At 41.7% G+C, this 21417-nt stretch overlaps 1 protein-coding gene across 1 annotated transcript in view; it reads left to right on the top strand.

Annotated features, from left to right (window-relative positions):
* Positions 1-16122: 16122 nt before the first annotated feature.
* The window catches only part of SNX31 (sorting nexin 31), a 71191-nt gene continuing 65896 nt past the window's right edge, over positions 16123-21417 (top strand). The window contains exons 1-2 of the mRNA XM_043601477.1: positions 16123-16281; positions 16394-16468. Of these exons, the coding sequence (XP_043457412.1) occupies positions 16216-16281; positions 16394-16468 (141 nt within the window). The 5' untranslated portion in view covers positions 16123-16215. The remainder of the gene's footprint in view (positions 16282-16393; positions 16469-21417) is intronic.

The raw sequence follows: 21417 nt of genomic DNA, 5'->3' as shown, positions 1-21417 counted from the left end.
GTGGCTCAGTTGGTTAAGTGTCTGATTTTAGCTGAGGTCATGATCTCGCAGTTCATGGGTTCAAGCCCCGCGTGGGGCTCTGTGCTGATAGCTCAGAACCTGCAGCCTGCGTCAGATGCTGTGTCTCCCTTTCTCTCTGCCCCTCCCCCACTCATGCAAGGTCTCTCAAAAATGAACATTAAAAAAATTTTTAAATAAGTAAAAAAAAAAATAGCAACACTAAGTCCTTACCTATCAGTAATTACTATAAATGTGAATTAAATTATCTGATTAAGGGGCGCCTGGGTGGCTTGGTCGGTTAAGCGTCCGACTTCGGCTCAGGTCATGATCTCACGGTCCGTGAGTTCGAGCCCCGCGTCAGGCTCTGTGCTGACAGCTCAGAGCCTGGAGCCTGTTTTGGATTCTGGGTCTCCCTCTCTCTCTGCCCCTCCCCTGTTCATGCTCTGTCTCTCTCTGTCTCAAAAATAAATAAATGTTAAAAAATAAATAAATAAATAAATTATCTGATTAAAAGAATGGTTGAACGAAAAAAAAAAAAAAAAGAAGAAGCCCAAACACTAGATCTGATAAGAGACTCCCTTTTGCTCGAAGCTCACACAGGCTAAAAGTGAAGGTATGAAATAAAGATATTCTAGTAACTACTAACCAGAAGAGCAGGGTAGTTTTACTTTTATCATAAAAAGGTAAAGTTTACGCTAAAAATGTTCACAAGTGGCAAGGAAGGTCATTGTATAATGACAAAGGGATCAATTCATCAGGGAGTTATAATAATTGTAAATTTTACGAATCCAACATTAGAGCACTGAAATATATAAAGCAAATACTGAGAGAACTAAAAAGACAAACAGCAATACAAATGGTAGGCAACTTTAATAACACACTTTCAACCACGATTAGATCACCCAGACAGAATCTAGAAGAACACAGTGGATTTCAACAACACTATAGACTAAAGGGACTTATTAGACCTACATAACATTCCATCCAACAACAACAAAATACACATTCTTTTCAAGTGGAGATACAAAAATCTTTAGGAGAGACATGTTAGGCTACAAAGCAAGTCTCAACTTATTTCAAGGATTTTTTCCCAACCACAGTGGTATGAAACTAGGAATCGAGAACAGAGGGAAAATTCACAAACACATGGAAATTCAACAACACAGTATTGAATAACCAATGTATCAAAGCAATCAAATGGCATATCAAAAAATATCTTGAGACAAATGGAAACTGAAACACAACATACCAAAACTTAAAGGATGCAGCAAAAGCAGTTCTAGGAGGAAAATTTATAGCTACAAAGACCTTCTTTAAGGGGGGGGGGGCATGAAGAGCCCAAATAAACAACGTAACATTATACATCAAGGAACTAGAAAAAGAACTTAACCCAAAGTTAGCTGAAGTAAATAAGATTAGAGAAGAAATAAATGAAGTAGAGAACAGGAAAAAAATAGGCAAGATAAACAAAATAAGAACTGGTTCTTTAAGATAAAAAAAACCAAAACCTGACATTTAGCTAGACTCACCAATAAAAAAAAAGATGACTCAATCAGAAATGAAAAAGGAACTATTTCAACTGATACCATAGAAATAAATACAAAGGATCAGAGACCCCTATGAATAATCATACACCAAAAAACTGGACAACCTAGAAAAAGTGAATAAATTCATAACATACGATCATCTAACAGAATAAAGAAGAAATAGAAGACCTAAGCAAACCAATAACGAGTAAGGAGATGAAGCAGTAATAAAAAACCTCCCAACAAACAAAAGTCCAAGACAGATGGTTTCATTGTTGAATTCTACCAAACATTCAGAGAAAAATTACCAATCCTTCTCAAACTTGCAAAACATTGAAAAGGAACATTCTGAAACTAATTGTAAAGGCCAGTATTACAGTGATAGCAAAGTCAGATAAAAATACAAGAAAAGGAAACTATAAATCAATATCCCTGATGAGTATAGATGTAAAAATTCTCAGCAAAGTATTAGTTGAGTTCAACAATACGTTACAATGATCACAGTGACTAAGTGAGATACATCACAGAAATGTAAGGATGGTTCAACATACAGAAATCAGTAAGTGTGATCAATTATATTAATAGAACAAAAAATAAAATCATCTCAGTGGATGTAGAAAAAGCATTTCATAAAATTCATTATTTGTGCGTGATAAAAAGTCTCAACAAATAGAGAAGGAACTTACCTCACACAAAAAAGGGCATATATGATGGGGTGTCTGGGTGGCTCAGTGGGTTAAGCATCCAACTCTTAATTTTGGCTCAGGTTATGATCTCACGGTTGTGGAATTGAGCCCCGTGTTGGGCTCTATGTTGAGCACGCAGCTTGCTTAAGATTCTCTAGGGGCGCCTGGGTGGCTCAGTCGGTTAAGCGTCCGACTTCGGCTCAGGTCATGATCTCGCAGTCCGTGAGTTCAAGCCCCGCGTCGGACTCTGTGCTGACAGCTCAGGGCCTGGAGCCTGCTTCTGTTTCTGTGTCTCCCTCTCTCTCTGCCCCTCCCCCATTCGTGCTCTCCCTCTGCCTTTCAAAAATGAATAAATGTTAAAAAATTAAAAAAAAAAAGATTCTCCTCATCCCTCCTCCTCTCTCTGCCTCTCCCCTAAGAAAGAGAGACAAAAGAGAGACAAAAGAGAGAGACAAAAGACACACACACACACACACACACACACACACACAGAGACAGAGAGAGACAGAGAGAGACAGAGAGAGACAGAGAGAGACAGAGACAGAGAGACATACAGTAAAACCTTGGATTGTGAATAACTTGTTCGGCAAGTATTCCGTAAGACAAGCAAACATTTCTAATCACTTTTAACTTGATAAATAAGCAATGTCTTACAAGTAGTATATGATGCCGAATGTCACATGATCACAACTGAGCCAATGGTTCTTCTCCATCTCTCTTGCTCTCTCTCTCTGCTCACTGCAGGATTGTGGGTGATCATCTCCCATGCTCAGATGCTTCGTCTCAGGCCTCCCGCGTTTGGCAGAAATCAATCATCTTTCAGAACGTTGGAAGGTGCCCACAATTGGCACTACTGTGTTTTTGTCACTTCAAAGCACCTATGGACAGTCCTTTGCTTTTCCAGACAAGAGTAACCTTAGGAATGCTTTGCTTCATTCTACGTCATTGGATAGGTTCCTTGTTAAAGTTGCACGAAGATTCCATTGAGCCAACAGATAGCAGGGATTCTGTAAGGGATAGTGAAAGTCCTCCTACACCATAACCCTCCTCTCTCTGGTCTCCTTCACATCAGCCACGAAGGTTTTCAAAGGTACGTGCAGGTTAATTTGTTCATTTTTCTTTATACTTTGTATTTTCTTTATTTTTACTATATTGCAGTATTATAATCATTTTTACATGAATATTTTCGGGTTGTAGAACAAATCATCTGAGTTTCCATTATTTCTTATGGGGAGATTCACTTTGATACACAAATGCTTTGGATTAGAAGCATGTTTGTGAAATGAATTCTGTTTGCGAACCAAGGTTTTACTGTACAGGAAAGGCCCACAGCTAACATCATACCCAAGAGCGAAAGATTGAAAACTTTTCCTCAGAGATCAGCAACTAGACAACGATATCCATTCTTACCACATCTATTTAACATAGTACTGGACGTCCTAGCTTGAACAATTAGGAAAAAAAAATAAAGGGCATCCAAATAAGAAAGGAAGAGGTCATGTGCAAATAGTGACAACTTTACAGGACATAATTTATAGAAAATCCTAAAGACTTTATAAGAATACTGTTAGAATAAATGATTCTACTGTTAGAAATAAATAAATGATTCTGCTTTGCTGAATTCAATGCACAAAAATCGGTTGCATTTCTGTATACTAGCAATGAACTGAATAAAGAAAACAATTCCATTTACAGTAGCAACAAATATTTAAGAATAAATTTAATCAGGGAAGTGAAAGATCCGTACACTGAAAACCATAAAATGTGGATAAAAGAAACTGAAGACACAGATAAATGGAATGTTATCCCATGCTCATGGATTGGAAGAATTAATCTTGTTGAAACATCCTTTCTTCCAAAGCCATCTATAGATTCAATGAAATCACTATCAAAATTCCAATGGCATTTTTCATAAAATAGAGAAAACAATCCTAAAATTCATATGGAACTACAAAAGGCTCTGAGAAAGAACAAACCTGGAGGCATAACACTTCCTTCCAAATATATTACAAAAGTATAGTGATCAAAATAGTATGGTACTGGCATAAACACAGACTTCTAGATTAATGGAACAGAATGGAGATCCCAGAAATAAAGTCCTGCATATATGGTTGCTAATATTGGATGAAGGAGGTAAGAATACTCAGTGAGAAAAACAGGGTCTCCAACCAATTGTGGTGGGAAAACTGGATATCCAGATGCAAAAGAATGAAACTGGACCCTATTTTACACCACTCACAAAAATTCACTCAAAATGAATTAAAGGCTTAAATTTAAGACCTGAAATCATGAAACACATAGTGAACACATAAGGAAAAAGCTACTTGATGTCGGTCTTGGCAATCATTTTTTTTAAGTTTATTTATTTTCAGAGAGAGAGAGAGAGAGAGAGAGAGAGAGAAAGAGAGAGACAACAAGCAGGGGAGGGGCAGAGAGAGGGAGGGGAAGAGAGAATCCCAAGCTCTGCGCAGACAGGACAGAGCCTGTCACAAGGCTTGATCCCACACACGAGGAGATCACAGCCTGAGCTGAAATCAAGAGTTGGACACTCAACTGACTGAGCCTCACAGGTACCCTGGCAATCAATTTTTGTATAGGGCATTAGAAACACAACAAAACAAATAAGTGGGCCTCCATCAAACTAAAAATCTGCTCAGGAAAAGAAATAACCAACAAAGTGAAAAGGCAACTTAGGAAACATGAGAAAATATTTGAAAGCCATGTATAGGATAAAGGATTAATATGAAAAACACAGAAGATAATCATGTAATGTAATGGCAAAAAAGCAATTATCTGACTAAAAAAAAAAAATGTGCAAAGACAAAACCAGTCTTACTTTAGAAGACCGAAATCCTAGTACGCATCATCTCTAATCGTAGTGGTATAAAACTAGAGATCAATTACAAGAGGAAAACTGGAGAATTCACAAATATGTGGAGATTAAACAATATACTACTGAATCAACAATAGATCAAAATAGATACTAAAAAAATATCTTAAGACGACTAAAAATGGAAATACAACATACCAAAACGTATGGGATGCAGCAAAAGCAGTTCTAAGATCAAGTTCATAATGATAAATACCTACATCAAGAGAAAAGGAAAATCTCAAACAACCTAACTTGACACCTCAAATTAGAAAAAGAACAAAGTCCAAAGTTAGTAAAAAGGAAATAACAAAGATCAGGAGGAAATAAACCAAACAGAGACTAAAAGGGCAATAGAAAAAAAAAAGACAAATGACTAAGATCCGAGGGGTTTTTTTAAATAAAAATATCCAAAACTTTAGCTAGACACACACACACACACATACACACACAAAATCAAACAATATCAGAAATGAAGGAGGATACATTACAACCAATAATACAGAAATACAAAGGATCATAAGCATACTATAGCAATTGTACACCAACAAATCAGACAATGTAGAAGTGATTAAATTGCTACAAACATACAACCTACCATGGACATAGTGAAGAATAAAAAAATAGAACATCTGAAAAGACAGAGTATCAGTAAGGAGATGGAGTCAGCAGTCAAAAACCTCCTGACAAAGGTCCAGGACTAGATGGCCTCACTGGTGAATTCTATGAAACATTTAAAAAAGAATACCACTTTGTAATACAGCTTGAAAACTAGAATTGTGATACACAGTATGGTTCTGGCACAAAAACAGACACATAGATCAATGGAACAGAGCAGAGAACCCAGAAATGGACCCACAAATGTATGGCCAACTAATATTCAATAAAGCAGGAAAGAATATCCAGAGGAAAAAAAGAGTCTCTTCAACAAATGGTGCTGGGAAAACTGGATGGTGACATGAAGAATGAACCTGGACCACTTTCTTACATACATCCATTTTGAATTTATGGGGTAATATCCAAAATCTATAAAGAACTTATCAAACTTAATCCCCCAAACCAAACAACCCAGTTAAGAAATGGGCAAAAGAAAGAAATAGACACTTTTCCAGAGAAGACATCCAGATGGCTAACAGACCAATGAAAAGATGCTCATCATTTATCAGAGAAATACAAATCCAAACCACAATGAGACACCACCTCACACTTATCTGAATGGCTAAAATTAACAACTCAGGAACCAACAGATGTTGGTGAGGATGCAGAGAAAGACAAACATTTTTGCTCTGTTGGTGGGAATGCAAACTGGTACAGCCACTCTGGTAAATAGTATGGAGGTTCCTCAAAAAATTAAAACTAGTTTTCTATGACCTAGTAATTACACTACTAGGTATGTATCCAAAGGATACAAAAATGCTGATTCAGAGGGGCACATGCACCCCAATGTTTATAGTAGTGCTACCAACAGTAGCCAAATTATGGAAAGAGCCCGAATGTCCATTGGCTGATGAATGGATAAAGATGTGGTGTATACACACACACACACACACACACACACACACACACACACACACAAAATGGAATTTACTTGGCAAGGAGAAAGAATGAAATCTTGCCATGTACAACCATGTAGATGGAACTGGAGAGTATTATGCTAAGTGGAGTAAGTCAGTCAGAGAAAGGTATCATAGGATTTCACTCATATATAAAATTTGAGAAACTTAACAGATGAACATAGGGGAAGGGAAGGAAAAATAAGATAACAGCAGGGGAGGCGGCACACCATAAGAGACTTGTAAATACAGAACAAACTGAGGGTTGCTGGAGGGGTGGTGGGAGGGGGGATGGGCTAAATGGGTGATGGGCATTAAGGAGAGCACTTTTTGAGATGACCACTGGGTGTCATATGTAAGTGATGAATCACTGGATTCTACTCCTGAAACCAATAGTATGCTGTATGTTAACTAGCTTGAATTAAAATAAAAAAAAAAATACTAAGCCTTCTCAAACTTCCAAAGATAGAATAGGAGGCAACACTTCTAAATTCATTTTATGAGGCCAGCACTATCCTCATGCCAAAACCAGACAAGGATACCCAAAAAAGATAATTACAGGCCAATATCCCCAATGAACACAGATGCAAAAATCCTCAACCAAATATCAGCAAACCAAATTTAACACATTCAAAGGATCACACCATGATCAAGGGAGATCTATTCCAGGGATGCAAGGATGGTTCAATACCTGCAAATCAATCAATGTGCCCATTAATAAAATAAAGGACAAAACTTGTATCTCGAGAGGCAGGAAAAGCATTTGACAAAATTCACTGTGTAGTTATGATAAAGAAAAAAGAATCTCAACATGTAGGGTATAAGGTGATGTACATAAACGTAATAAAGTCTATATAAAAGAAGCCCACAACTACTATCACATGCAATGGTGAAAGCTTTCAGCTTTTCTCCTAAGAACAGGAACAGGACAAGGATGCCTACTCTCTCCACTTTTATTCAACATAATATTGGAAGTCTAGCCAGAGCAATTAGGCAAGAAAAATAAAAAGTATCCAAGCTGGAAAGGAAGAAGTAAAACAGTCACTATTTGCAGATGACATTATATATACAGAAAACCCTAAAAAGACTCCAGAAAAAAACTGGTAGAATAAACAAATCTAGTAAAGTTTCAGGATACAAAAATCAATATATAAAATCTGTTATACTTCTGTACACTAATGACAAGCTATCATAAAAATTAAGAAAACAATCAAATTGTCTCCTAAAGAATAAAATATGTAGGAAGAAGTTTAACCAAGGAGGTGAAAGACTGGTCATTGGACAATATCAGACACTGATGAAAGAAACTGAAGAAGACACAAATAAATGGGAAGATATTCTGCGCTCATGGATTGGAAGAATTACTGTTGTTACAATGTCCACAGTACCTAAAGCAATCTACAGATTAAATGCAATCTCAATAAAAAAAAATTCCAACGTAATCTTTCACAGAAATAGAACAATCCTAAAATGTGTGTGGAACCATAAAAGACCCTAAATAGCCAAAGCAATCTTGAGAAAGAAGAACAAAGCCAGTGACATCATGATCTGGGATTTCAAACTGTATTTAAAAAAGCAATAGTAATCAAAACGGTATGGTATTGGAATAGAACAGACACACAGATCAATGGAACAGAATAGACAATTCAGAAATAAGCCCATGAGGCAAGAATGTGTAATAAGGAAAGGACACGCTCTTCAATAAATGTCCAGTTGGGGGGCGCCTGGGTGGCACAGTCGGTCAGGCGTCCGACTTCAGCCAGGTCACGATCTCGCGGTCCGGGAGTTCGAGCCCCGCGTCAGGCTCTGGGCTGATGGCTCGGAGCCTGGAGCCTGTTTCCGATTCTGTGTCTCCCTCTCTCTCTGCCCTTCCCACGTTCATGCTCTGTCTCTGTCGCAAAAATAAATAAACGTTGAAAAAAAAAATTAAAAAAAAATAAATAAATGTCCAGTTGGAAAAACTGGATAGCCACATGCAAAAGAATGAAACTGGATCACTACCTTATGCCATAAAAAAAAAAAAAAGTTAACTGAAAATGTGTTAACGAGTTGAATGTAAGACCTGAAACCATAAAAATCCTAGAAGAAAACAGGCAGTAAGCTGCTTGACATCAGTCTTGGAGGTGGTTTTTTGGATTTGAGGCCAAAAGCAAAGGCAACAAAAGCAAAAACAACTGGGACTACATGAAACTAAAAAGCTCTCACAGCACAGTAAACCATCAACAAAATGAAAGGGCATCGATGAGATACTGGCAAACTGAACCCAACAATACATTAAAAAAAAAAAGTCAGTCATCACAATCAAAGGAGAGTTATTCCAGGGATGCAAGGGTGGTTCAATATTTACAAATCAACATCGTACCTGACATCAACAAAAGAAATGATAAAGAAAAAAAACCATGCAATCATCTTAACAGATGCAGAAAAAGCATTTTACAAAGTGTAACATCCATCTATGATAAATACTCTAAAAAAAAAAAAAACTAGGCTTAGAGGGAATGTACCTCAACATAAAAAAAGGCCATGTATAAGACACCCACATCTAGTATCATACTTAATGGTGTAAAATTGGCTTTTTAGATGAGGAACAAGACAAGGATGTCCACTCTCACCACTTCTATTCAACATGGGTCAGGAAATCCTAGCTGCAGCAATCAGGCAAGAAAAAGAAGGCATCTAAATTGAGAAGGAAGCAGTCAAACTTTCACTATTTGCAGATGACATAATACTGTATATCGAAACCCTGAAGACTCCAGCAAAAAGCTATTAGAATTGATAAATGAGTTGGGTAAAGTTACAGAATACAAAATTAATATACAGAAATCTGCTGCATTTCCATACACTAATAATGAAGTAGCAGAAAGAGAAATGACAAAAACAATCCCATTTATAATTACACCAAAATATAAAAAATACCTAAGCATAAACTTAACCAAGTAGGTGAAAGTCCTGTACTGTGAAAACATTAATAAAGTATTGATGAAAGAAATTAAAAGTGACATGAGCAAATGGAAAGATATTCCATGCTTATGGATTAGACGAACCAATATTGTTAAAACAGCCATACTACCCCAAGTAGTCTACAGATTTCATGCAATCCCTATCAAAATACAACAACATTGGTCACAGAACTAGAACAAATAATACAAAAACTTGTGTGGAACCACACAAGACCCTAAATAGCCAAAGCAATCTGGAGAAAGGAAAACAAAGCTGGAGGTATCACAATCTGAGATTTCAAGATACTTATAAAGCTATAGTCATCAACACAGTATGGCACTGGCACAAACATAGACCCACAGATCAACAGAGTGGCCAGAAAATAAACCCATGCCCATGTAGTTAATTAATCTGTGACAAAGGAGAAAAGAATACATGATGGGTTAAAGACAGTCTCTTCAACAAATGGTGCTGGGAAATCTAGACAGCTACATGCAAAAGAATGAAACTGGACAATTTTCTTATGTCATACACAAAATAAACTCAGAACGGATTAAAGACCTAAGTGTGAGACTTGAAACCACAAAAATAAGCAGTCATTTCTTTTATACCAGCCATAGAAGCATTTTTCTAGAGGCCTCCTGAGGGAAAGGAAACAAAAGCAAAATTAAACTATTGGGACTACACTATCCAATAAGGAAATAATATACAAAACCTATAAAGAACTTCTAACACTCAACACCCAAAACACAAATAATCCAATTACAATGGGCAGAGGACCTGAATAGACATTTTTCCAAGGAAGACATCAAGATGGCCAACAGACACCTGAAAAGATGCTCAACGTCATTCGTCCTCAGAGAAATGCAAATCAAAACCACAATGAGATACCACCTCACATCTGTTAGAAAGGGGAAAATTAAGAAGACAAGAAATAACAAGCGTTTGGTGAGGATGGGAAGAAAAAAAAAAGTCCCTCATGCACTATTTGTGGAAATGCAAATTGGTATAGTTACTGTGGAAAAAAGTATGGAAGTTCCTTAAAGAATTGTAAACGGAATTACCATATGATCCACTAATTCCACTACCGGGTATTTACCCAAAGAAAACAAAACATTAACTTGAAAAGATACACAGATTCTCAGGTTTATTGCAGCCATTTACAATAGCCAAGATGTGTTAGCAATCCAAGTGTCTATATCCATAGATGGTTAAAAAAAAATGTGGCAGGTACACACACACACACACACACACACACACACACACACACACACACACAATGGAGTAATATATAGCCATCAACAATGAGATCTTGACATTTCCAGCAACATGGATGGGCCTAGAGGATATAAAACTAAGTAAAATAAATCAGAGAAAGACAAATACCATGATTTCATTCATATGTGGAACTTAAGAAATTAAACACAGGCACAAAATAAAAAGAGATAAACCAAAACTTTACAGAAGAAATCTTTTCAGGGGGAAAGTGGATGGGGGGCGGGGTGCGGATAGGTGAAACAGATGAAAGGGATTCACAGTACACTTATCATGAGGAGCACTGAGTAATGTACGGAAATGCTGAATCGTAATATTATACACCTGAAACTACTATAACACTGCAGGTTGATTATATTTCAATATTAAAAAGGTTAAATGGCCAAAAAAAAAAAGGCAGCCTTCTGAATGGGCAAAAAATATTTGCAAATTATGTATCTGATACAGGGTTAATATACCAGATATATAAAGAACTACCACTCAATAGCTAAAAGACAATTCAAGACTGTGCAGAGGATCTGAATAGACATTTTTCTAAAGACAACACAGAGATGGTCAACAAGTACATGAAAAGATTGTCAACATCACTGTCAAAAATGCAAATCAAAACCACAATGAGCTATCACCTTACACATGTCAGAATAACGACTATTATCGAAAAGACAGTAAAGAATATTGTCAAGGATGTAGAGAAAAGGGACAGGACCTCTCATGCACCGTTTGTGAGAGTGTAAATTGGCACAGCCACTATAAAAAAGTGTGAAGTTTCCTCAAAATGTTAAAAATAGAACTCCCTTAGGATCTAGCAATTCCACTTCTGTGTATTTATCTGGAGGAAATGAAAATATTCACTCAGAAAGGTATATACTCTCCCCATGGTCATTACAGATTATTTACAACAGCCAAGATAATGGAAGCAACCTAAGTGTCCTTCAATGGGGGAATGAATAAAGAAAATGTGGTGTGTGTATGTATTATAGAATGGAACATTTAGCCATAAAAAAGAAGGAAACCTTGTCACATGAGACAACATGGATGGGCCTTGAGGCCATGAGGTTAAGTGACATAAGTCAGACAGAGAAAGGCAAATACCATAGCATCTCACTTACTGTGTGGAATCTAAAAAACACAACACAACACAACAAGAAAAATAAAACCAGAAGAACTCTGAACTCATACACACAGAACAGAACTGTGGTTACCAGAGCCGGGGTGGAGGAAAGTTAGAGGGGGCATGGAATGTGAGAAGGTAGTCAAAAAGTACAAACTTCCAGTTATAAAGCAAATTCTGGGTATACAATGCACGGCATGGGGACTATAGTTAATAATACTGTATTGCATAATTATTAGGGGTGCCTGGGTGGTTCAGTAGGTTAAGCGGCCGACTTTGGCTCAGGTCATGGTCTCAAGGTTCATGGGTTCGAGCCCCGCATCGGGCTCTGTGCTGACAGCTCAGAGCCTGGAGCCTGCTTCGGATTCTGCGTCTCCCACTCTCTCTGCCCCTCCTCTGCTCATGCACAGTCTCTTTCTCTCCAAGATAAATAAACATTAAAACATTTTTAAAAATTCAAGAATACTGTATTGCATATTTGCAATTTGTGAAGAAGGTCTTAAAATTTCTCATCACAAGGAAAAAAATTTTAAGTGTATGTGGTAATGGATGTTAACTGGCCTTACTGTGATGATCATTTCACAATATTTACTAATATTGAATCATTATATACCTGAAACAAACATGTTTTATTTAGGTCATTTATCTTAATTAAAAAAAAAATGGGCAAAGGGCCTGAACAGGTATTTTTCTCAAGGTTTACTAATTTTCTAAAGGCCAACAGGTACATAAAAAGGTGCTCAACATCACTAACCATCAGGGAAGTACAAATCAAAACCACAAGGAGAGATCACCTCACACTGTTAGAATGGCTGTTATCAAAAACGAAAGAGAGAAGTGTTGGCCAAAGTGTGGAGAAAAGGGAGCCCTTGTTTACTGTTGGTGGGAATGGAAGTTGGTGCGGCCACTGTGGAGAACAGTATGGAGGTTCCTGAAAATATTAAAAATAGGACTACCATATGATCCAGCAATCTCACTTCTAGGTATCAGGAAAAGAAATCATACCTCAAAGAGGTATTTGCACCTTCCTGTTCATTGCAGCATTGTCCATGAATGAAGTGTCCATGAATGCATGAATTGATAAAGAAAATATGACACAGAGACACAGGATTATTATTCACACACACAGCAATATTGTTTGGCCATAAAAAAGAAGGAAATCCAGATATTTGCAATAATATAGGTGGACCCTGAGGGCATTATGCTAAATAAAATCAGATAGAGAAAGACAAATATACTATCTCACTTATATGTGGAATCTAAAATAACTGAATTCATACAAAGTAGATTGGTGGTTGCTAGGGGCAGAGGAATAGAGGTCAAAGGGTATCAACTTCCAGTTACGAGATGAATAAAGTCCAGGGATCTTATGTACAGCATGGTGGCTATAGTTAATACTATAGCATATATTTGAAAGTTGCTAAGAGTTTATTTTAAATGTTCTCACTACAAAAAAAAATCCCAAAACAAATGGTAACTATATGAGGCGATAAATGCATTACCCTAATTATTTCTCTGTATACACGTGTGTCAAATCATCACGCCGTATGTACCTCTCAAACTTAAACAAGGTTATATGTCAATTATATCTCGGGGCACTCGGGTGGCTCAGTTGATTAAGCATCTGATTTCGGCTCAGGTCATGATCTCACAGTTTGGGGGTTCTAGCCCGAGCCGGGCTCTGTGCTGACAGCTCAGAGACTAGATCCTGCTTCCCGGATTCTGGGTCTCCCTCTCTCTCCGCCCCTCCCCTGCTTGAGCGCCCCTCCCCTGCTTGAGTGCCGTCTCTCTCTTGCTCTCAAAAATAAACAAAAAAATTCAATTATATCTCAATAAAGTTGGAAAAAAGATATAATACTCTAGCAAAAAAATGTTAACTGAATGAGCGAATGACAGCTGATGGTCAGGAGCAGAGGTTGGAGGTAGAAGACAGGGACTTGCACAGAGGTTAGTCCTGCCCAGTTCAGCTTCAGGGGTAGCCTTGGTGGGAGGAAGGAAATGGCCCTTCGGCCTATGCTGGAGGTGGAGCCAGGCCCCAAACAGGTTGAAGAGAAGTCCCAGGAGGCTAGGCTCCACTTCGCTGTCCTGAAGACTGGGCCAGATCCCAGAGCCAACCTCATGAGCCTGTACCCCAGGGGACACTCAGGGACACCTGTAGTCTTGGTGTAGTGTGGCCCTCCCGTTCAGAGATGGCCCACCGGCAGGGGAAAAACCCTAAGGCCCATCTACCCTGGACTGAAAGTCCTTGAATACGGTTATTAACACAATTTCCTAAAGGGAAGAAAATGCGATGTAAGGGTCCATTAACTTGTCCAAGGCCCTTAAGTAGAAGCCACGGAGCTGGGATAGGAATTCCATTTGCAGTCTCTTCGTCTCTACATTATATTGCCTCCCTAACTTAATGGCTGCAAGTTTCCTTTTCCATAAGGCCTCTCACCAATGGTTCCTAGCCACTGTGCCTGGGGAAATTAAACGGTGCCATGTATGTGAGAGCCTGGCACACGTCAAGCATGCAGGAAAGAACGGGTGTTGGGCAAGTGTGGGGTCTCCCTCCCCGGTTTCAGATTCCCCCTTTGGGCACTCAGCTCTCCCCCAGTGAGGACTTGCCTCTTAAAGGGCTTTCAGTGGTATCCACGGAGTCCTAGAAAAAAACCAATCAGACCTATGGGGAAAACACGTGGAAAAATTACTGCACTCTCTGGGCCTTTTCTGTCATTGGAAAGGATGTTGCTCTTGATGTTTACCCCCAAGAGCTAGGAGAGCTACCAACAGGAGGAACCATGGAGGCAGCCCAGCACCTACCTAGTGACAGGCACACAGGTGCCTGGAGCATCCCTCCGCCCCAGTGACCGTGGCAGGAAGGGGGAGGGGAGAAATTCTATCCTCATTTCACTAAAATAAGGGAATTAGGAGGATTGCTTTACACAGCAACTAAAGATGAAAGATTGTTGAAAGAACTTGGGATGGTTAGTCCAGAGAACACAGCGTTTACAGAAACCCAGCTAACTGGGTGCTGGCACCTATTTAAAGCCGGGGCTTCCCGGGGACCAGGAGAGGCGCAAGCCACGCCCATGTGATAAGGTTTCCGGTAGATTAAGGAAACACATGGTTGAGGTTTCTGGTACTTTAGTGGGAAAAGTATTTCTTTTCTTTCTTTCTTTTTTTTTTTTTTTTTTTTTTTTTTTTTTTTTAAGTTCTATGGGGTTTTTTTTGAGGGAGAGAAAGTCAGGAGGAGCAGCGACAGAGGAGACAGAATCTCAAGCAGGCTCCTGTCATCAGTACAGAGCTGGATGCCTGGCTGGAACCCAGAAAACGTGAGATCAGGACCTGAGCCAAAGCCAAGACTCCCACGGACGCTTAACCCAGAGCCACCGAGGCGCCCCGATTTAACAAATTGTTAACACAACAAACGGAGGCTAATGTAACTACGCTAGTCCTAGATCAACTGCTAGATTTAAGGATTTCTTGAGAATCTTAATTCGCAGTGCACTGCATGCGGGCATTGTGGACAGGTAGTGAGACACGAGGTTTTTTTGTTTTTGTTTGTTTTTGTTTTTAATCCTGGTGGGGGGGCACCTACTTGGAAAAAATATCAACATTTTGAGTTTGAGGGCGCGTCTGCACGGGATCGGTCAGTCGCTCCGTCACTCCCCCTCACAGGACAGGCCCAGGGAAGGGGGATGGGACCTCCGACCAGCCAGGGAAGTCAAAATGGGGTCCGGGAGTGGACACTTGGAGAGAGCGACTCCTCCTCGCTGTACATTCCCCTACCGCCCCTCCCCCCCCCCCCCCAGGCCTCCCTCTCTCCCTCCCCAGGTGTTGGGGGCGGGGCAGGGGAGTCTTTACTTGTTTGGCACTGGACAGGACATCTATGTGGCTGGAGCAACGATTTTAAGCTTTTGTGGGTTCTGATGAAAATCTGAAGACCACCTAGGACCTTCTCCCCAGAAGGCTTCTAGCGATCCACCCGCCCACGCACGATTTTCCCGCCAAGGAGCCGGGAGCGGTCCACACACCCGGTTCGAGCCGCTGGCAGATCCGGCTTCTGCGAGCGCGGCTCCCCACCTTCCCGGGACCGACCGCTGGGCCGGAGCTGGGCGGGGACCAGGGGGCGGTGCCAGCCCCGCCCCGTCCGCCGCGGCGGGTCCAGACTCGCCCTTGCGGCTGCAGACCTGCAGCCCTCTGCTCCCCGGAGCCCTGACTCGCCGCCGCGGCTCGGCTTGCCGAGGGCCCTTCCCCGGCCGCCGCCAGAGCCATGAAGATGCACTTCTGCATCCCGGTGTCCCAGCAGCGGCCGGACGCGCTGGGGGGCCGCTACGTGGTGCGCGGGGGACCAGGGGTCTGATCGGGCGGGGAGACGGGCGGCGACGTGACGGGGCGAGGGCTCACCTGCTCGCTCAGCTAATTCGAGCCGCTCTGTCTCCGTGTTGCAGCTGTACTCCGTGTACCTGGACGGGTACCTCTTCTGCAGGGTGCGCTACAGCCAGCTGCACCGTTGGAACGAACAGGTGAGCAGGCTCGAGGCAGGTGAGAAAAAGCGCGCCCCAAGACACCGGACCTTTTGAGCGCTCCAAGCGCCTAACCTGGGAAGCGGGGTCGGAGTAAGGATCGATTTGATAACGCTGGGCCTACAGCTCCGTTTATATAGGTTACCGCTCCTAACCTTCTGCAGCTGGGAGGTGAGGGAATTGGCTCAGGTGATTCTCCCAACCGCTTTCCAGCCCAGTGATCGACCCCCAGCAGCCCCCGCTGGCAGGGTGCATTTCAGCTCGTCCCTAGCATTATGTCCCCGTTCAGAATGAGCACACTAAATCTAGACGGAGCTATAGTCTTAGGAATCTTGTACATAGATCGGTATTTAATTTTCTCTCTCCCAGAGTGTCTTAGGCTTCTTTGAAAAGGTGTGTGTATTTTTGTTTTCAAATGAGTGTATTTATAGGCTTCGAGTACTGGCAGGCTGGAAACCCAGGAAGCAAATGACTGATCAAGACCGGAGGCCGTTTCCCACTATAGTTTCTCCCTCTGATGTGGGGCATTTTCTTTGCGAGGCAGCCCGATTTATTAGCATGCTCTAAAGGGTTTTATTGTCCTAATAAGGAAGAGTTCCAAGTCTCCAAAATGGGTTACAGGAGTAAATGAAAGTTTGGAAATAAAATTCACCCTCCCTCTGCCTCATGCATGTTTTCTTTTTCTTTTATTATTTTTTTTTAATCTTTATTTATTTTGAAAGAGAGACAGAGTGTGAGCAGGGGAGGAGCAGAGAGAGTGGGAGACACAGAATCCGAAGAAGCCTCCAGGCTCTGAGCTGTCAGCACAGGGCCTGATGCAGGGCTCAAACTCACCCACCGACAGTGAGATGGTGAACTGAGCCAAAGTCGGACGCTCAACCGACTGACCCAGGCACCCCGTGCATGTTTTCTTTTTAATTAAAAACATTGGGGGGGGGGTTGTATCCTGATTTTAAAAAGCATATACAGGAAGGAAGGAAGGAAGGAAGGAAGGAAGGGAAGAAGGAAGGAAAAGAGGCCCCCTGGGGAAGGAAGGGAGGAAGGGAGGGAGGGAGGGAGGAAGGAAGGAAGGAAGGAAGGAAGGAAGGAAGGAAGGAAGGAAAAGAGGCCCCTGGCTGGCTCAGTCAGAAGAGTATGTGACTCTTGATCTCAGGGTCATGAGTTTGAGCCCCAGGTTCGTTGTAGAGATTACTTAAATAAAACTTACAACAACAACAGCCAAGAAACAAACTTGCCCAAGCAACAGCTATTTGGGGGAGAATCCTTCCAGGCAATCTGGGTTTCTAGCGAGCATAGAACACATTTCCTTTAACTGCCTTCTGTTGAAGGACAGGTCTCAACTCCATGTTTTACTGTTGCAAACAGTGCAGGGACGCTTCTTGCTCCCATCAGCGGGCGCTGGAAGAAAGTCCATTTTCCAAGGTAGGATGAAGTTTCTTTGGACTCAACATAAAACAGCTTTAATGTGCTCGTTACCTAATTCGTGTGGTCATCTCTGAGTTGCTACCGCCTGCTGAGGTGCCTGTGCCCCCGGAGGTGCTCAGGAATGACGGTTGGCTGACTCCATGAGGAAGGGCATGGGTTCAGACTTCTGCAAGATGAGCGGCTACTTGTGACCAAAATGTGTCTGGGGACTTGGGAGGACTGCTGAGGTAGGCAGATGGAGATCTGAAGGGAAGAGAAAGTACAGGTGTGTTTGGCACTTGGCGGAGGAAGTTGATGTGTCCTCTCGCCCAATAATCCGCCTTCTGTAACGAGGGGTGGCCTTGGGCAGGCTGCCGTCACAGTGTGAAAAGCAGGAGACAGCCGTGAGGAGCAGGAGGGTGTGGAATTGACTGACTGCTTCCTGGCTGGTCACCTCACCTCTTCTTTGACCTTCCATTTTTTTTTTTATCAAATAATAAGCAAATAGGTGCTTATGGGTGTCAACTTCCCAGATTACTTGTGAAGAGTAGGGGCCATTTTCTCCCGGAGCCTGGCACATAGCACGCGTTCAGTTAAGCACTTACTGATGGAGAGGCTTGAGGAATTCCTGAACCTGGCCCTCCTTAACCAACAGACTCGGGAAAATGCTCGTTTTCAGAAAAACTAAGACCTGTCAAGTCTTCGTAGGTTCATAAGCGGAGCCATAAAGTGAGTAGACTTTTATTCTGTTTTGGAAGCCAGGGAAAACAAACTGTTAGTACAGTGGACTCTTAAATATTGAATAGCCACAGCCTGGTGCCCAATTTGGGGTACAGGGTAGATATTAATTAATACTTCATATTTGTCCCAGATTTTTCAAAATCTGAAAGTGGAGATTTCTTTATCCAGTTTCCAACTATCTTATACCTTGCAACTTATCCTTTTCCTTGTTTCTACAGGAACGACTTCATTAAAAAGAAAACTACTTAGAACTTAGGTGAATATTGGTATTATTAATTTAAAACAGCAAGCAGTTACTGTGTGTTAAGGTTGGCGCCAAGAACTTTGTATGTAAAAGCACGTTTCATTTTAATAGGAGCGCTATGAGCCAGGATTATAATTAGCCCCATTTAACAGATGAGAAAACTGAGGCACAGCTTGCCCAAAGCCAAACTGCTAGTAAGTATTGGAGCCAAGATCTGATCGCCAGTACCTGCTCCGACCCATTACATTTTGTGGTTTTCTTACCACAGTTAACAAAATAAATTGTATCAGTAAAACAATGGAGTCTTAAAGTAACAAGCTTTTACTCTATTTGGGGATAACATTATAAAATCTCCCAATTTTCGGTGTTCTGTGTGGTGAATTTTGGTAAATGTATATGTTACTACCACCACAATCAAGACAAAGAACAGTTTTTGCACTCTGCATGTAAGTTCCCTTGCCCCTTTGCCCTTGATAACCTCTCCCTCCACCCCTGGCCCCAGGCAACCAAGATCTGCTTTCTGCCAGAGTTCCAGGCACGGGATTTTATTCAGGCTGCCTAGCAAGCCGCTGTGGGGTCAGCAGGGCACTCGTCATCATTAATCCTGTTGTGTAGATCGTCTGAGTAAGGTTGCCAGATTAGCAAATAAAAAAACACAGGCTCCCCAGCCAAATGTGAATTTCAGGTAAGCAACAAAGAAGTTTTGGGTCGAAGTAGTTCCGTGCAGTATTTGGGACATACTTACGTGGGCGTCCTGTGTTTTGTCTGGCAACCCGAAGTCGGAGACAGAACGTTTGGGGGACGTCTCTCAGGCACCACTCAGCTAGATTTTGTTCTTCTTATTCCACTGAAGATGTGAAATGGCTCGGAATTCTTAATCTGATTTAATACGAAAATACTATACGTAGGAAACAAAACAAGGCCCCATCTGTGTGTGGGTTTGGTATTTTTCCCAGGAAGTTCTGCATCCTGGTAGAACAGAAATTTCACCTTATAGAATTAACTGATTCATTCGTTCATTTAGTCTAAGTTCCCATTAGATGCCATGCACTCACTGTGGTACATTCAGGGCAGACGGCGCTTCAGCACGTGGGATTTTTGGCTTTAGGTATTGGATTTCTGTTTTGTATATTGGATAACTTTGGGATTGAGGAGAGGCACCCGCCCAGGTGAGGTGGCCCCTGCTCTTTCTCCGCCAAGTTGCGTGCAGGCTAACGCATGGAAGACTGAACTTGGCTGTGCTTTCAAGATGTCGGTTGTGAATGGTGCCCTCTGAAGTCATCGCCTGCAGGCTCGTCCCTCGGTGAGCTTCCTTCAGGGTCTGGCAGCTCGCCCCTCCGCCGTTGAGTGCTACTCATCTCTCTGCCATGTGAACTGCTTGACTGACTTCTTTCTGTGCCTTTGAATACGTAAAACCGGTTGGATTTATGCCCCGCTCTTGCCTACACCCCCTTCCTTAAAGGGATTTAAAGAGACCTGTGAAGGAAACGTTCAACTGGCTCATTTTGGCCTAGTGTTAAGGATGAGGCCATCCTGTGTAAGTGACACTGGACTCTATGAAAAGGATGCTTGCCTCTTTGCAAATGTTCTGTTAGTATCAGATACGGCAATAGGCACGAGCCACAGAATCTTGCAAAGGATCCTTCAGTGGAAGGCTTGGTGAGCCCGTATCTGCTGATTTAGTTTTCCTCCCTGCCAGCTGCTGACCCAGCCCAGCTCCTTTCTTCCCTCCCTACTCACATCCTCTGTCTCAGGTTGGCCCACTCATAACCTCTGTCTACCTCACTTCCCCCTCCTGGGCAGACCCCCTGCTTTCTGGCCCACTGGTTAGCGACCAGCCCTTTCTCAAGACCCATCTCAAGCCTCACCTCCTCTGGAAAGTCCTCCTCGATTTCACAAGATGCCTTTCTCTGATTCCTGTTTTACTTCGTGTTCAGATCTTGTCATATTCCTCTTTTCGTGCAGATATTTTGTTTCCCCTGATTATTTAGTTACAAAACCCAAATCTTTAAATGAAGGAATGAATGAGGACCGTTGGCATAGTATGCCCAGCACAGAATCCTTCTTTAGTAGATGCTCAAAAGAGATCTGGTGGAGGAGAAGGCAGGGGAGAAAGGAGGGAGAAGGGAGAAAAATGAGGGGGAGAAGGAAAAAGTAACGAAAATCCACCACTCAGTAGCTCGTAGGACTTTGGTTAAAGGCACTTCGTCTCCCTGAGCTTCAGGTTACTGTGATGGTCACATAACCTTGATATAAAGGTGGCAGGATGACAATGTTCGTGGTGACGATGATCATCTACCTCACAGGGCTATTTTGATGAACAAATGGGATAATATACAAGCTCCAGGCTCATGGTCTTTGGTACCAGATGCCACTGACCAGATTGCTTTGAACTGTGGCTCTAGATCTGGTAAATCTGGGGTTTTGTTTCCAAGGGGCCTTGGAGAGGCGGGATGGATGAGTCAACATTAGAAACTGACAGTAGAAAGGATGCCATTTGTATCTGTAATTCCGCTTGTCCCGGGTGACCACTTCGGAATAAGTATTGGGGGGGGGGGGC

This window comes from Prionailurus bengalensis, chromosome F2, assembly GCF_016509475.1.
Source record: "Prionailurus bengalensis isolate Pbe53 chromosome F2, Fcat_Pben_1.1_paternal_pri, whole genome shotgun sequence".
NCBI lineage: Eukaryota > Metazoa > Chordata > Mammalia > Carnivora > Felidae > Prionailurus > Prionailurus bengalensis.
This window is presented reverse-complemented; position numbering and strand designations above follow the sequence as displayed.